The sequence below is a fragment of the Gymnoscopelus braueri genome (genome assembly GCF_963280865.1).
Source record: "Gymnoscopelus braueri genome assembly, chromosome: 15".
Taxonomy (NCBI): Eukaryota; Metazoa; Chordata; class Actinopteri; order Myctophiformes; family Myctophidae; genus Gymnoscopelus; species Gymnoscopelus braueri.
The window spans coordinates 16,286,535-16,305,206 of NC_137620.1; the positions used below are offsets into that span (position 1 = coordinate 16,286,535).

The 18,672-nt window shown below is 42.0% G+C and overlaps 1 protein-coding gene across 1 annotated transcript in view; it reads left to right on the forward strand.

The window, feature by feature from the left end:
• The window catches only part of LOC308102464 (diacylglycerol kinase delta), a 154,392-nt gene that overhangs the window by 979 nt on the left and 134,741 nt on the right, over positions 1-18,672 (forward strand). The window contains exons 2-3 of the mRNA XM_080452184.1: positions 2,640-3,143; positions 4,989-5,093. Of these exons, the coding sequence (XP_080308310.1) occupies positions 3,048-3,143; positions 4,989-5,093 (201 nt within the window). The 5' untranslated portion in view covers positions 2,640-3,047. The remainder of the gene's footprint in view (positions 1-2,639; positions 3,144-4,988; positions 5,094-18,672) is intronic.

Here is an 18,672-nt window from a genome sequence, read left to right on the forward strand (position 1 = left end):
ATAACTCTGAGAGTGTACAAATGGAACCAAATGGACTCTTACGGGTCCATTTGGTTCCATTTGTACACTCTCAGAGTTACAGACCCCGTATGGGTCCATTTGTAGCCCCTTCAAGGTACCAAGATGGTTCCTGGACCCCACTTTGAGAACAACTCCTCTAGAGGAGGCTGCGATTGATTTGAGTTGAAGATGATGGGTGTCATTTACTGTCTGTCATATACTACATTTGAAGTGCTGACGTTTAATTTCTGTTGCGAAAACACACACACACACACACACACACACACACACACACACACACACACACACACACACACACACACACACAGCCTCTCTCTCTCTCTCTCTCACTTTGAGTCTGTCTGTGGTTAGGCTATTTATAGGCTTTCGTTAGACTAAATCAGCAGCCAAATAAATGGACCAAAACCTGTGGTGTAGCAACAGTGTGTGTGTGTTTGTGTGTGTCTGTGACTTTTGCTATAGTGCTCTGGAACATTGGTTCTCACAGTGAGGTCCGAGGACCCCCAGGGGTCCCCAGCAAAATGTCATTACCATATCTTTGGCTATTCAAAAATCTACAAGCTCATATAGCGAGGCATGAAATGCCATGCTCTGAGCTTGTAGATCTGCTATTTAAAAAAAAGCCGTTAACATTTGTGCAAATCTTTGAATATATATTTAAGCGAACATTTTTAACACAAATCTTTGTTTCTGGGGGTCCCTGGCACAACATATTTTCAGATGGGGGTCAAATACAATCATTTTGGGGGTCCTTGACCTGAAAAAGTTTGAGAACCCCTGCCCTGGAAGGCAGCACGAATAGCCCAGTGAAACGTGGAGACTGCCCTCTCTAATGTTATCATTTCCCAGGAGACTATACAGTTAAGGAAAGAATGCCAGTCTATCATTGTTTTGCTATCATGGATATTAACCCATTAAGACCGGGAACGCATCTGTGTCATTTTAAGATTTCTTTGGCTATTCAAAAATAGCAGATGTACAAGCTCATAGCGCGGCACCGAGTGCCACGCTATGAGCCTGTACATCTGCATTTTTGCACATCTTTGAATATATATATTTTTAAAGAGAACATTTGTAACTCAAATCTTCTGGGGATCTTACAAATGTCTTCTAAATATTTTTTTTCTTTTTTAAAGTATGTTGCTATAATATCAGTGGTGCTCAAACCTTTTCTGAAAAACTTCAAATTATGTATTCAAAAATGACAAAAAAAATATGTAATATATACTGTAGAGCCACAGGAACCCCAAAATGGGTTCCCGTCCTGAAAAGGGTTAATTTCCTCATCATAACCGCCATCATCGTCATCATCATCGTTATCGTCATTAGCTTGAGTATGAACCTTTTAAAACGTTTTCTTTTCTTATTTTTTTTGGGTGGTTGATGACGCGGGGGGCCGCATTGGGGGGAAGTGAGAACAAGTACAAAAGACAGAAGTTGAAGATGGACTGATCAAGCAGTCACTCCACCCTGGTTGTGGTAAACATATCGCTGCCAGCTAGGTTTCGTTTTGTACACAGCAAGATCCTCAGTGTGATTGTAACGCCAAAGCGTGTACAAATGGAACTTAATGGACCTTGTGAGAGTCTACATTTTAGTGTGTGTAGTGTGTACTGCATATGTTTCTGTGTTTTAGTCTGAGAGACTACTTTAAAAAAAAGTTATTTATTGGGGGTTTTCTTGAGCCTTCATTTGCTACATACATAGTGGAGAGAGACAGGAAAGGTGGAGTGAGTGACATGCAGCAAATGGTTGGGCCGGCCGGGGAATTGAACCAGGAACTCGCTGTGAGGCCTTAAAGCCTGTGTGGTACGGTACGCGACCCAACCACTCGGCTATCCGCTCACCTCTGGTCTCTGACGGACTCTCTCTTTTCACAGTGTTTCGCCCAGGTGGACGTGGTTTTAATGTTAGGTTTAGGGTTAGGTTTAGGTATAGTTTTGGTGAAAATAAAGGTTAGGGGTTAAGCGCCGCCTGGGCGACACAACAAAGAGAAGAGGCCAAGAGGGAGTCCCTGCAGCCTCTGAGGAAGCCGAACAAAAAAGAAGTTGTACCTGTACCACAAGATGTAACAATAAAGCACAACCTTGCACCTTGAACCTTGAAAGACTATACAGCTGGATTTCTAATCCTATAACAATAGCATTGAGGAGTTAATTTAATTCACCTGGGTCTAAATGAGAGACCCGTCCTGACTAGACGCCTTGTAACGAAAACCAGCACACCTGTCTGGGTCCATGAGGTCAGATCCACTGTCAGAGTTAAATGAACTCTGACAGTGTAAAAAAGACAAAGGGACCCGAACGGACCTGTAGGAGTATTGATAGTCAGACTTGAATACACACACACACACACACACACACACACACACACACACACACACACACACACACACACACACACACACACACACACACACACACACACACACACACACACACACACACACACACACACACACACACACCTTTTAACCTGTTTACAAGTAAAAAAGAAAGAAAGAAAAGAAAACGCTCCGAAAACTCTGGCCCCACATTACTTCTCTTTATTTCTCCTTCTAATAAATTATTCATCCTTTTCCTCTGCATCCTTTCATTTCCTTTTCTTTTTCTTTCCAGAAACCAGCCTGGATATATAGAGAGATCGTCTAAAGAGTAGAAGAGAGGAACAGATTGAGCCAAAAGAGAGAACAGCCAGCCAGCCAGCCTGCCTGCCTGGCCCGTGCATCATCCTTTTCCTCTTCCTCCTCTCGCCGTCGATCACACCTCCACCCCCCCCCCTCTCCCTCCCACACACACACACACACACACACACACACACACACACACACACACACACACACACACACACACACACACACACTCTGTTTTACCATTCCTTCACTGCCTCTCGTCTTAAATCTCTATAGTCTTCACCTCTGCTCAGCCAATCCTCCTCCAGCGTCCTCCTCGCTCGCTCGTCTCTCTCTCTCTCTCTCTCCATCCTTCTCCTCCTCGCCCGTCTCGCCATCTGCACCGGAAACCGCCATGGCGTCCAAACTGAACCCCAACGTTCTGTACGTGTCTGAGGCCCACGCCGACACGCTGGTGGGCGCCCAGCAGGACGGCGACAGGACTCACATTGTACGTACTTTACTCTTTTTAAAAAAATACTTTAGCAGTCAGAAATAAAGTAAGATATTAAAGCTAAAAGGAGAACACAAAACAAGTCAGAGGGACTTGTTTCCATTGTGGTCCTATGTATTCAATTAAAAAAACATGTCATCAACAAATACGAACACTATATGTACATATTTTGCTCTTGTGGTCTCCTGATAGCAGTGTTGATTTTGACAGCAAATTTGTATTTAGTTTTACTCATAGTCTTTTGAATAAAATTCCATTTAGTTTTAGTCATAATTTAGTCATCTGAAATGTTTTAGTTTTTCTCTAGTTTTAGTCGACTAAATATCAATAGTCGACTAAATCTACAGTTGATTTAGTTAACTAAAATGTATTTTGGCGGGCCTTGATGGCGTCGTAATCGCTGATCTTTGCAATTGTTAGCTCTGAAAATAGCCGATCTACAAGCTCACAACGTGTCTGTAGATCGGCTATTTTCAGAGCGCAACACCCGAGCACAACCAAACATAAAATGAATTGTCTTTTAGTTCTACTGCATCTCTTCTCCACTAGTCCCTCACTAACATTTTAGACTAGGTTTTATCTGTCAATATATTTAGTCTTAGTTTTAGTCATCATAGCTTAGTTTTTATTTCGTTTTCGTCAGTGAAAAAAGGTAGTCGACGAACAATTTTCGTCATAGTTTTAGTCAACGACATCAACACTGCCTGATATTTTTTTTAAGGCCAATTTAGAAAGAAACCAGTGTTACACATGTCATTAGTCACAAGCTCTTGTTAATAATGTTCATTGGTTCAAATTAAGCAATATTACATGTGAGGGTGTGAGTTAGCGTGATTATTGGCACGCCAGTGATGCGGTCAGGAACGAGGCAGAGCCGAGTTCCGCAAGCATCAAAAGTTGAATTATGGAGATACAAGGTTTCTGTCCGACAGCAACGTTATTCTTGTTTTTTGTTTTCTTTGTTTCTTTTTTAATTCCATTAGCTATGCTACTTCAATGGCCGAGGAGACACATTTTTGTTTTGCCCTTAACCACTTAAACCGGGGGCTCTGTTCTAGTGTCTTTTCTGTTTTCTGTGAGCTTGTCGATCTGCTATTTTCTGCAAATGCTTTCCCCACAATAACGATGCTGGGGTTTAAGTGGTTTAAAGTACCTGTAAACAGATAAAGACCACCTGTAACCTTGAACCAGGGTCCCCACGGTCATGAAATTCCTGGAAATATTTTGAAATTGAAAAAAAAAAATCCAGTACTGGAAAAGTTTGGGAATTGATCAAAGGTCCTGGAATTGATCAAGGGTCCTGGAAAAGTATTTGGCTATGCATTGTTTTTGGCTATTGATTTTGTTAATACAAAACATTTTCATAAACATGTATAACATTACACGAAATATGTAACATAAGTAGTTTTTCGCCGAACGGGCTGTGTGATGGCATATATTATTTAAATAAAATAAGTCATACGGATGCCATAATGAGTCTTCCAGTGAGCTATGCCCTAATTTTGCACGAAATTTTGAATGAAATTGTACTATTCTATATTCGATGCTTTATTTTTGCTACACTGCCTATCTTTGGGCATTCTACATAGGAGTAAGAGACACATTATTGCGCTGAATGATTGTTATATAGGCCTGGAAATTGGGCTAGATATTCTGGAAAAGTTTTGGAAAAGTTTTGGAAATTCATTGCTAAAAATGTGTGGGGACCCTGTTGAACCTTGTAACCGATGACTCACTATGTTTACACAGTGAGATGACACTGTATTAATCCTCTCCTCTCCTCTCCTCTCCTCTCCTCTCCTCTCCTCTCCTCTCCTCTCCTCTCCTCTCCTCTCCTCTCAGGTCGGGGAGGTGGGTGAAGAGTCTTCAGACAGTGATGGTGAACAGGAGGAGACCTCCCACAAGCTGATCCGCAAAGTGTCCACCTCGGGACAGATTCGCGCAAAGGTAGGATGGACAGACTGTGTGTGTGTGTGTGTGTGTGTGTGTGTGTGTGTGTGGTCTTGCATCATGCGTGTCAGTGTGTGGAAAGGCATTGTAAACTGAAATCTGAGATGTTGTAAGGTAGGACAACCAATGTAGGACGTGTGTGTGTGTGCGCGCGCGCGCGTGTGTGTGTGTGTGGCCGCTGGGCCAGCGGATATTTGGGCCAAAGCAAGATGGAGAGAGAAAGAGACACTCTCTGTGTGTGTGTGTGTGTGTGTGTGTGTGTGTGTGTGTGTGTGTGTGTGTGTGTGTGTGTGTGTGTGTGTGTGTGTGTGTGTGTGTGTGTGTGTGTGTGTGTGTGTGTGTGTGTGTGTGTGTGTGTGTGTGTGTGTGTGTGTGTGTGTGTGTGTGTGTGTTGTCATGGGAAAACGATACTAACCACGCAGTGTGAAGGCATAAATACACACGTTTTATTGCTGAAGAAAAAGCCTTGTATTGGATCACAGCCTCAGGGACCTGCACACCTCCTTCCCTCTCCTCTGCCTTGTGCCTCCTCTTATTCTCCCCCGAGTTTTCACCCCCCCCCCTCAATGACCTCTTTTATTATTTCTTTATTTACCCAGGGTAGTAGCTGAGCACAGTAGCAAGTAATCGAACCAGGAACCTTCCGGCTACAATTGCGCTCCTCTAACCCTTTAGGCTACCACTGCCTCAAAAGAGTTTTTGTTTTGTTCTCGCATTAGTAAGCCGGCCTTAAAGGAGCAGTTCACCCCAAAAATTACACACACCATGAAGATTCATGGATATTTTTTTCCATGAAAAAAAAAAAATGTCATCGCGACCCCTCGTTCCTTGTTATAGGCCGTTGAAAATAGCACGCCTCGTCAAAAAATACATAGTAAAACACAGGAGGCGAGATACAGGCGATTTTTCCAAATAAGTTAATAAGTTAACCAGGAAGTGGGAGTAGTAAATCTTGGGATCACTTGATCTCCTGGTTCTGCGTGCACCTGGGGATGAAATGGTCACTCATGTGTTAGCGAAGAGTGCCATCTTGTGGAAACGCCCCAGCAAAAAAGTGGTCAAAATCGTCCGTGGCAGTGTGGGCCTTTTGGAAAATAAGTCGTAAAAGTCGTCATTGGCAGTGAATGAGTTAAGACACCGAACCCCTTACTGCTGAGCAGGTTGGGGCCTTGCACGGTTTCCCCGGCCGTCGTCGGTGTGTGTGTGTGTGTGTGTAATGGGTGAATGTAATGCACATCGTGCTTTGGATAAAGGCGATATATACCTAGAAAGAGAACGTGACGTCACACCATTGAAACTAATAGATGAAAAAAAAACTCCCAAGATGGCGCCACCTGTCCATTGAACGCCATTGAACGGGTCTCAAGCTACATAGAAATGCACCATTTAGCAGAACAGTCTGCAAAGGTTTTCATAGAATGAATACCGGCATTTAATCCATTCAATCTGGGCACGCATGCATCTGTGTTATTTCAGATTTTAGTCATATTTTGTTTTTGGCTATTCAAAAATATTTTTGGAAAAAACATTTTGTCCAAATCTTTGAATACAAATATTTTTTTTAAAGAACATTTGTAATTCAAATCTTTGCTTCTGGGGGTCCTTGGAACAACATATTTTCCTGGGGGTCGGCGGCCAAAAACATTTTGGTGGCCCTTGACATGAAAAAGTTTTGTTCCAGGGACTCTCAAAAAACGAGATTTGAGTTTAAAATGTTGTTTAAAAAAATGCAGATCTACAAGCTCTACAAGTATTTCTACCCGATTTGTGTGTGTGGGTGTGGGTGTATGTGTGTGTATGTGCACATGCCCGTGCATGTGAGAGGGTACTGCTGTGGCCGAGGTTTGCGCTGTTTTCCACCAAAGTGGAGCTTAGTGTGTATATTTGAACGCGGGTGGTCTGCTTGACCTTTGAACCCCCGTTGAACCCGGCAGTGTTGGTGTCACACTTGCTTCTGAGTCAATGAACTCTCTCTGTCTCCGTGTTTCTGTGTGTCTCTCTCTCTCTCTCTCTCTCCTCTCCGCTCTCTGATATCTCTTCTTATCTGACCTTTGACCCCTGAGCCTGCTGCCTTTTGTGTCCATAATCCACTTCCTGTGTTGGCGTCAGTGTGCCGGGTTCTTTGATCTATTTTTGACCAATCAGGAGGACCGGATAGCTTCCTGATATTGACTCACCTTTTTACTGTAAGGGACATGTGATATGGGTGCTTTTAATGTTGGCCTCTTACTGGAACAAAAAAGTGTGTGTGTTTGTGTGTGTGTGTGTGTGTGTGTGTGTGTGTGTGTGTGTGTGTGTGTGTGTGTGGGGGGGGGGGTCTACTTGCACTCACACTTGCACACACACAGTATATGCATGCATACACACCCAGCACAAATCATGAAAACGTGTGTGTGTATGCGTGCATTAATATCTCATTAGTAATATGGATACTCCGTAATGAGCATCTCAATCGTTATTGCAAAGTGTAAATACATCATGTGCATATGTCCAGATGGGGTGGGGTGGGGGGGGGGGGGGGGGGGGGGGGTGTGTGTGTGTGTGTGTGTGTGTGTGTGTGTGTGTGTGTGTGTGTGTGTGTGTGTGTGTGTGTGTGTGTGTCATTAAGAGTCATGGATACTTGGCTCTACATCATATTCCGATCAATATGCAACATGTCATCGTCGCTGTTGGGTGGAAACCTCATATGTCCAACAAAACTGTTGCTTGTCAGGATTCAAATAAAAAAATAGCCGAGCTTGAAGATTTGCTATTTCTTGTGACATTGTAGCAAGTATAGGGCATTCATTTATGAAAAAACGTAAATAGCTAAAAAATATGAAGATAAGAGGTGTCTGCCTGACAGCGATGATAGTACTTGCCCAACCATATGTTGTCGTGGCAAGTCTGGCAACAAGGCATCCCATAATGACGGGGTGTAATGGTATCAGATAGCTCTGTGCCAATCAGCCATTGTCTTACGGCAGGGCTTCCCAAAACCTGTTCAGTTCCAGACCCAAACGTACAAAAAAGTATTTAGAATGGTAATTTTTTTTTTTAGTATTAATCAGTTAAGCCCTATTTTAAAAAAGGTGTGATAATAGCTGATCTACAAGGTCACAATGTGTGAGCTTGGAGATCTGCTATTGTCGCTATTTTTCGGGAAAGTTTCTCTGATATTTTAGATTTCTTTGGCTATGAGTGCCCGCTATGAGCTTGTAGATCTGCTATTTTTGAAAAATCGTGAAAATTTGTGCATTTTGAATATATATACTTTTTTAAAGCATTTTGTAAACTATTTCGTTCCAGGGATCCCCAGAAGCAAAGATTTGAGTTACAAATGTTCGCTTAATTTTTTTAATATATATTATAAGATTTGCACAAATTTTCACAATTTTTCAAAAATAGCAGATCCGAGTGCCGCGCTACGAGCTTGTAGATCTGCTATTTTTGAATAGCCCAAAGAAATCTAAAGTGACACAGATGCGTTCCCGGATCGAATGGGTTAAGGACCTTTACGGAACACCCACTGTATGCTGGTTGCCATGGATACAGGGACTGGTGTAGGAGGAGAGTGGATTGAATGGAACTACAACTGTAAGGATTGTTGGCGGCTGAAGGTATAATGATGTCCATTCATCCATTCATGATTTAGGTAGAGATATTGGGATTACAGTGGTCAGTTGTGATTGGCCGGTCGTTATCAAAACTCAAAGCAGCTTTGTGAAACATTTGTGTACGTGCGTGCGTGCGTGTTAATTTGTGTTCACCTATAGAGTCATGTGACTCAGATTAAGCTGTCAGTCCCAGGATTCTGTCTCCATGACAATTGGCTGCATGGTTGATGGGATTATTTTTTGTGTGTTTGTGTACAATATTTGTGTTTGTACATACCATCAGTGTGCACAGGTGCCAGACAAGTGTGTACGCTCATACAGTATGTGCCTCTTATGTCCATATGCTAACTTTTTGTTTTTTCGTAAATTAACGCCCTACATAACCGTACTACGGCGTCACGCAAAAGCATCAAAAGTAGCAGATCCACAAGCGACGCGTTTTGAGCTTGTAGATCTGCTACTTTTGCCATTTTTGCCTTTTTAACCCTGAAAAGTAACAGTTTTGGACATATGAGGTTTCCACCTGACAAAGACATGACAGGAACACGCACAGTATAGACTCTGCCTAGTAACACAAAACACACCCACTCTCCGGCAATTATGTTGGAGGACCTGCTGGCTCTTCCTGCCGCCACCTGCGAGGGGGGGGTGTGGGGGGGGGGGGGTGCTTGTTAGTGCAACAGGCTGTTAGCGCGTGTCAGGGAGAGGTGCTAATTCTTATCGAACCTGACAAAACATGTCCTCGCGGTCACATTAATTCTGCTCACACCACGCCGCACCATCTATGAATAGTTACATTGATGTTGTTATGATAGCTAGCTTGCTTGACGACAGGCCGGCCCTTTTTATGCTGGGATTGATTGGTCGTTTGTGTGTTTTATAATAACATTTTTATAAAAAATAATAAAAAGGCTTGAGTCTGCGTTTAGCCCATTCAATCCGGGAACACGTCTCCGTCATTTTAGATTTATTTGGCCATTCAAAAATAGCAGATATACAAGCCGAGTGCCGCACTATGAGCTTGTAGATCTGCTATTCTAGAAGAATCGTGAATATTTTGTTCCAAGGACCCCCAGAAACAAAGATTTGAGTTACAAATGTTCGCTTTAAAGAAATAAAAAAATGACACAGATGCTTTCCCGGCCTTAATGGCTTAATAAGAAATCACCACATTTTGACGTGCCTCCACAGACCTCTTTATTAGGTCTCTGAAGAGTTGGCGCAGGTTGCGATGCAACCACAGTGGTGCAGCAGGTGATGTAATGCGACCACAGTGGTGTGGAACAGTGGAAATAAACACAGATTAGTGGGTATCGTTTTGTAATCCAGAGGCGAGGTGGTGCAACAACATCCTGACCTTCAAGCTCCTCTCATCTAATTGGCATAGCATAACATAATTATCAACAGGTTATGTTTTGAGTATACAGTACGTGTGTGTTATTGTGTGTACGTGTCTTTCATTGATGCAAAGCACACCTTCACACAAGCATTGTTATAGCTTGAAAGCCCTTTCTTGTGGGCAAGTGACACTTTGATACTATACGTTACGGAGCATAAATCAGGCTGGTTAACCCATTAAGACCTGATAAATGCCTGCTAAATCCTAACAGTTTTCTGAAAAACCTATGTTGCTATAATATCAGTGGTGGTCAAACTTTCTCATGTCAAGGACCCCCTAAATGATAGCCTATGTATTTGGCCGCAGACCCCCATCTCAAAACATTTTGTTCCAGGGACCCCCAGAAGCAAAGATTTGAATTAAAAAACAAAACGTTTTTTTTTTATATATAAGATTTGCATTTGTTTTCACAATTTTTCAAAAATAGCAGATCTACAAGCCGCGCTATGAGCTTGTATATCTGCTATTTTTGAATAGCCAAAGAAATCTAAAATGACGCATGCTTTCACAGTCTTAATGGGTTCATTGAAACATCTGTTCAATAAAGTGTCAACATCGGTCAGACAGACCTTTGTGCTACTGTCTGTATGTGTGAATGTTGTGTTAAGCATAAAAAATGGTATCCTCTCATTTGACTTCACTATGTGGGATCTTTCACACAGTAAATGGAGGTCTGTCGGATTCAGCTGTCAATAGTCTCTTCAAGGTTCTTACACTCTCTCTCTCTGGTCCAAACAACCTGTGGTCAGTGTTGCCATGTCCGCTCATTAGAAGCGACTTTGGGCTGGTTTTTCTGTAAAGTCGCTCGTAAATATTGGTAGTTGCAGGTTTTTTTTTTTTTTTGGGCTTGTTTGTATATTGTTTATGCTAATAATAATAACAATAGCCAATTTATGATCAAGTGTGATTGATCATTCTGATTCAGCACGCCTGGATAAGAGCAGATTTGGATGGTTAAGGTTTGCATCTGGAGTTTCTCTTAAGCACTTTCAACCTGGCATCCCTAGTTTGGGCGTGTCGTTATACAGGAAAATTGCCATATTTTCAAAAATTATATATTAAAAAAAAAGAAACACAAAAAAAAGTCTAAAATAGACGATCTACAGGCTCACAACGTGTCACATCGTGACTCAGCTTGTAGATCGGCTATTTTTCCTGTTTCTCATACAATAATAAAGTAAATAGGTCACTGCTTAAGTGGTTAAGAAAAGATACATTGCAGAGAATGTTGCTACATGAGGCCTATTATCTCTACCTCTCTGTTGACTTATCTTTCTATCTGTCATTGTCTCTATCCTCCTCTCCGTCTCTCTGTCTACCTCTCTCTCTCTCTCTCTCTCTCTCTGTCCTTCTCACTCTCACTCCCCTCTATCTGTCTCTCTGTCTACCTCTCTCTCTCTCTCTCTCTGTGTCCTTCTCACTCTCACTCCCTTCTCTTAGTCTCTCTATCTATTCCTCTCTCCTGCTACCTCCCACTCTCTCTCTCTACCTCAGTTACATAATACTTCGGTGTCTGTTATCTTGTTGTTTATCGTGCCTCTGTTTGCTGTGCAGAAAATCAAGCTGTGTGTGTGCGTGCGTGCGTGCGTGCGCGCATACTGTGATATACTGTGATATACTTGCTTTGGGAATGCCGGCCACTAAAGCTGTAACAAGTTGTATCAAGCTTACGCGCACACACACACAAACACACACTAGGGCTGGTAACTTTCCTCAGAAATATTCGAATATTGGTCTTAACAATGGGCAGATATTCGAATATATTCGACTATTATTATTATTATTATTAAAAAAAAATATATATATATATATTTCCTTTTTGTAATGTTTATTTGACAGGGACAATACAAAAAACAATGTACCAAGTGCTTGGATTCAATAATACATTGTCTTTTGTATTGTTCCTGTCAAATAAACATTTTTTATTTATTTGAATATTAATTTTCATATTCGAATATACATATTTCCTCCATATTCGAGGAATATTCTAAATTTGAATATTGATTTTCCAGCCCCCACACACACACACACACACACACACACACACACACACACACACACACACACACACACACACACACACACACACACACACACGCTGTGAGGAAAGCATCTTCCTCTCTGTGCTACATAAAACAAGTTTCACATCAAGGAATTTAAATAGATTGTATACAATAGATGTGATTGTATCGCTGATTGTAACAATTTTACCCAATACACGTAAGTGTTTTGTTTATATTATCTTCCCCCTTGAGAAAAACTATTACATTTTATATTTGTATACCTACTTAAATATAAATAGCGGGAAAAGGAGGGAAAATAGCCACACTGCTTTTCCGTTTCCGGAAAAGTAACAGTTTTGTACATTTCTCTGCTTTGGGTTTGGTTTGGAATGGATTGAGAGCCTCTGTCTATGTTTGTTACACTGTATATGTTTCTGTCCATTCCTTTCCTCCGAGCATCGAAATCTGTGTGGGTGTTTTAACCAAGAAATGGAGATGAGGCCTGTGTGTGTGTGTGTGTGTGTGTGTGTGTGTGTGTGTGTGTGTGGGCTGATGACCATTGAGTGATTGCTTGAGTGCGCACAAATGTGTTGGATTGACCCGGTGTGTGTGTGTGTGTGTGTGTGTGTGTGTGTGTGTGTCAGCCAGCGTGTGTGTGGGTTGTTGAATTATGCCCTTGGCTTGTGTTGTGATACAACTGCAGTGCTTTGGTCAGTACTGAGAGAGAGAGAGACAGAGATGGAGAAGAGAGGGAGAGATGCAATGAGAGAGGGTCAGGTTGACCAGAGAGAGAGAGAGAGAGAGGGTTACATAATAAATCCTCATAGCGGAAGTCACAGAGTCTTTTTTTTAATAATGGTGAGTTATTTTTATAACTAATAGACCATCCATGCTCTCCCAATAGCCAAATTCAGCACCCTCCACCTACACACCCTTATCTGCAAGGGCACCTAGTCCACACAGACCTGTTGCTGTTTGAATTGTATATCGGGGCTGCAAGTGTTCATCTATTTTATTTTTTCAATCATTTGATAAATCTGTGTGATTAACCAACTATAGCGTCCCTATTCTGGGCATGTCGCAATAGGCGAACATTTGGCGGAAATAGCATACAGTATATTAATCCATTAAGACCGGGGACAGCATCTGTCATTTTTTTTATTTCTTTGGCTATTCAAAAATAGCAGATATAGAGGCTCATGAGTGCTGCGCTACGAGCTTGTAGATCTGCTATTTTTGAAAATAATTGTTAAAGTTTGTGCAAATCTTTTGATGTCAAAAAGATTTTGACATCAAACCTTTTCATGTCAAGGACTCCCAAAATTATATGTATTTGGCCGCGGACCCCCATCTCAAAATATTTTGTAATAGGGACCCCCAGAAGCAAAGATTTGAGTAAAAAAAATCTCTTTGAAAATATATATAATCAAATATTTGCCCCAAAAAAATCACTATTTAAAAAAAGATGGCAGATCTACGCGCTATGAGCTTGTAGATCTGCCATTTTTTAATAGCCAAATAAATCTTAAAATGACACAGATGCTTTTCCGGTCTGAATGGATTAAATAAAGCCTCGAGCGGGTGTGCTCAACGCGGCCCTGTTCGCTGGCATTAGGCAGGGTCCGCGGGGGGTCTGCTGCGACGACTCCTCTCCCACAGAGTGAGATGCTCTTTCACCTCCGGCTAAGAACACAAGTCGTTGGTTATGCTAAAGGTCAAGGAACCTATAGAATCCATCATTGAGATAATATAGAAGATCTTCGATGATGCTATTGCTGCTCTTGGTCTGGTAAAGTGACACTAACTCCTTGGTCCTGTGGCGTGGCCTTTAAATACTCCTCCCGAGGGGTGCCATGGCATACCGCTGACCTGGCTGCGTTCTCGCTTGACCTTATATGGAGCTTATGGATATTTTTTAATTTAGACAATGAAATTATGGTAAAAAGAGGAAATATTCTTTTTATCATCACACATAACCAGATACTGCATGTGGCCCCCAAACAATTGGCAGAGCATTACTATTTTGATGTTAATATAACATTAATATAAAACATGTCGTCTTTAATGTATTCTATGTTAGTTGCATTGATCCAAGCCGGAATGCAATCAATTGATTTCTCTTTTATCATGAGCATGCCCTGAAAATGAGAAGATAATTACAGTTGATTATAAAAAATAAGATTTGAATGTGAAAAAGGCTCTTATCTTTATAGCAGCTCTCTTCCTTACAGCTTGTGTTGAAACGTGTGTGTTGTCACATTTTAGCAGCTGTTGATAACTGAAGTCACTGCGTATAGTACAGTACAGTACAGTACAGTACACAGCTGCTGTGCTTTTAACTGATGGCCGAGGCACTTTCACTTCATAGGGGATTGAAAATCAAATCGAAAGCATAGCCTGTTCCTCTGGCTAAAAATAGCCGTTTAGTTGAACAACAGCAGCATGGCAGAGTGTTCAAAACCCAGCTCAGCCGTGAGTAGAATTATTATTAGCACTCCAAAAGAGCCCCCGTTTGGAGATATCTAGGGTTTTAGTCAGTAAAGGATCAATATAGGAACCCAGTCGGTAAAAAAAAGGAAAAGAATATTGTCTTTTCCCTTCGTTTTTTTGGCCTCTGAGGGCACATCCTTTTTTGTGTAGAAACATGAGCTTGGTTTGGCTCCTCCCCTTTCTCAGTCCACTTCCTTCCGGGTCCTTCTGTGTTTATTCCCACTAACAACAACACTAGTACATGTTTAAGGCAGTGGTGCTGAGACATATGTAAAGGATTGATGCAAGCCACGTAGTGCAAGCTACAGATGGGCTACCGTTCCTTCAGTCACTCAGCCCAATGGTCAGTCACATTCTGACATGCAGTTTTTCAGCATTTCATTATAATATATATTTGAATACAATCAAATACATTGTGTTTTTAGGAAGGAATATTCAGAAGTTTTTCTAACAGCCCTAATGTAGTTCTGCAAACATCATATCCAGAGTATCCAGAGGTGGGTGGGTGGGTGGGTGGGTGTGTGTGTGTGTGTGTGTGTGTGTGTGTGTGTGTGTGTGTGTGTGTGTGTGTGTGTGTGTGTGTGTGTGTGTGTGTGTGTGTGTGTGTGTGTGGGGGGGGGGGGGGGGGGGGGGGGGTGTGTGTGTGGGGGGGGGGGGGGGGTGTGTGTGTGTGGGGGGGGGGTGTGTGTGTGTTGATACAGCTGCAGTGATTTGGTCAGTACTGACATAGATGGAGAAGAGAGAGAGGTTGACCAAGGTACAATTAGAGAGAATTGGAGAAAGAGGGAGAAGGTGATATGGAGAGAGAGAGAGAGAGAAAGAGCAGCACAGGCTAATGTTGAGAGAGACAAACAGGGTTGCATAATAAATCCTCATAGCAGAAGTCACAGTGTATTTATTTTTTATAATGGGGAGTTATTTTTATCTAATTGTCTAACGTATTCCGGTTCAATTTCCTCAAATCCACCATCCTCCACCTCCACCTCATAATGTACTCACCAGTGCCAACGTTTTATTGTTGTTTTTTGTTTTTTTCAGGTCGCCATAGGCCCCGTTAAAATCCTTTAGATTGCGCGATCCACTGTTTGTAAACAACGGGCACATGTCCTGGTGTCTACTCGTCGAGACCGCGTGTCAAACGGAGCCGCCATGTTTGAGTTCTGATCGTTTATGTTAACATGGGAAATGCGAGGATGAAAAACTACATGTTTACAGGGGCTTTTACAGGGGTTTTTGTGTACGACTTAAAATGGAGACAGACGGGAAACAAAAAACGAGATCGCACTTCCGGTCGACATCGGGTGGTGTTACACTGAAAATGGTCCCCCTAGAAAATTTTCGAAAAAAAGGAAAAAGCACCACAGCCCGTAGGCTACGGGATCGGCGCTTAACCGTTGGATTTAACGGCCCGTAGAACTACGGGCCCGGCGGTAAATGTGTTAACTGATGGCTAAGGTACTTTCACTTCATAGTGGATTGAAAATCAAATCAAAAGCATAGCCTGTTCCTCTGGCTAAAAATAGCCGTTTAGTTGAACAACAACAGCAGCATGGCAGTGTGTTTAGAACCCAGCTCAGCTGTGAGGAGAATCATTAGCAGATATTTAGTTTTTTTTGGTCAGTAAAGGGTCAAATTGATGCAAGCCATGTGGTGTAAGCCGGTGGTTCTCTAACTTTTCAGGCAACGACCCCCCCCCCCAAAAAAACGTATTTGAACTGGGGACCCCCCACACCCTGACAAGCACTTGGCATTGTAAGAGTTGAGGCATTACATTTAGTTTGACACGGTTCCACAGATAAATATTGAGAAAATAGCTGTTTTCAAAATCCTTTCCTCTTTCTCAGGTAATATTTCACAATTTGACCAATGTTTGAACATTTTTTATAGTATAGTTTGATTACTTTCAACGCAGTAATTGTCTTATAATTATATATATTTTTGCAGTATTAAAAAGGTCTTAAAAGCCTTTAAATTGTCAGATACCCTGTACACTTATACTGTATGTTGGTTTGTTAACTGTTGAGTGAGAAAACAATGTTGCACATTAAGCTAATCATCTGGGGTACCCCCCCACCCTCAAAAAAAAAAAATCATTTGGGGACCCCCCTGGGGGCCCGACCCTCAAGTTGAAAATCAATGGTGTTGCCACTATTCCACAAGAAGCAACATTAGGGCACATCTCAAAGTCATGCACCCAAATGTAGTTTGCTGCTTGAGTAACTCCATCGCCCGCCACTATAGCTCAAAGACGCTGACCACAGCCCATTGGTCTGTCAAATTCTGACATTCCAAAATGTGGGTCTGCCCGACAGCAACGATATCCAAAAGACACGAGAATCCCATTGTCTAGTAGCAGGTAATGTTTCCCTAGCCGACTGCACAGAAGTTGAACAACCCGTCTTCTAAATCCAGACCTTAACCCTTTTTAGACCGGGGAACGCATCTGTGTGTCATTTTAAGATGTCTTTGGGCTATTCAAAAATAGCAGATCTACAAGCTCATAGCGCTATGAGCTTGTAGATCTGCTATTTTTGAAAATGTGTGCAAATCATTGAATATATAATATGTTTTTTAAAGTAATAAATAATTTTTTTTACTCAAATCTTTGCTTCTGATGGATTCTACAAATGTCTTCTACATCTTAACAGTTTTTTTGGTATTGTGTTGTGCTATAATATCAGTGGTTCTCAAATTTTTTTCATGTGATGGACCACCCAAAAAATGTTCCAGGCCCCCCCCCCCCCCCCCCAGAAGCAAAGATTTGAGTAAAAAACTTTCAGTTAAAAAATATATATTTATTCAAAGATTTGCAAAAAAAAGAATAGCAGATCTACAAGCTCATAGCGCGGCTTTCGGTGCCGCGCTATGAGCTTGTAGATCTGCTATTTTTTAATAGCCAAAGGGGACGCGTCTGTGTGTAACCACTTTAACCATTATTTTAAATGGTTTAAGTGGTTACACACAGATGCGTTCCCGGGTCTTAAAGGGTTAAAGGCATGGCTGTAATATAAAACTCTGTTCCAACATCCTCAACTTAGAATAGTTCATCCAAAGACAGACATGGTTACATAACACATTCTCGTAGCAGAAGTCACAGTGTCTTTTTTTTTTATTACAATGATGAGTTATTTTTATAACTAATGGACATCCTTTTTCTCCCCATAGCCAGCCTGCTGTGGAGAGACTTTATAAGTGGATCATTTAGACCAGGGATTCCCAGCTACAGTACGTCCATCTTATCGCCCGCCACTATAGCTCAAAGACGCTGACTAACAGCCCCAACGTCTGTCAAATTCCAATCTGGGAACCCATCGCCAACTGAAAATGAAAAACAGCGCCCTCTGCTGTTTGTTCTATGTCTGTTGGCTCTGGGCGGACGAAAACGTAACACCAGAGCGCAAGGAAACCGGTGTTTGTGTATGCCTTCGGCGCATCACTTCCGGTTGGTGCGACTATGTTTTCATTCCCACTAACAATATTTCTACACGGAACACTAACACCACTTCTCCCAGAGAACATGGATCGTTTTGGTTATAAGCCCACTTGTTTCTATGATGAAAGAGTAAGTTAAAATGTGAATATCTTTCCGTGGTTTTGTCTGCTCCGCGGACGCTATTGTTAAATTAGTTTCTGTTTGTTTCGAGGGGGGAAGGATCGACGGACACGTGAATCCTGCCCACTACATTTGATTGGGTAAAGCGCGGCCTGCTTCCTGATCTGAAGGCACGCCCATGCGCACACGTTATGACGAACTTCCCCGACAGATTCCAACGCAGTGCAGAATCTGTTCTTGAGAGATTAGTCAAATTCAGACATGCCAATTCAGCATTTACATTATTATATATAGTTGAATGCAATCAAATGTATGTTTTATAGAAGGAATATTCAGAAGTTGGGGTCACCGACGGAAGAGTGGTTAAGGCGCGTATACCACGTATAGGCTCTGATGCCTGACAGCGAGTCCTCAGTTCGATTCCAGAGCTCGGCGGAGCCTTGCTGCATTAAACCAAAGATATTGAATTATTTAAAGACGGTGGCATCCCAATTGGAGCCACTAGAGGCAAAACGGTAAACAAATCCTACAAATG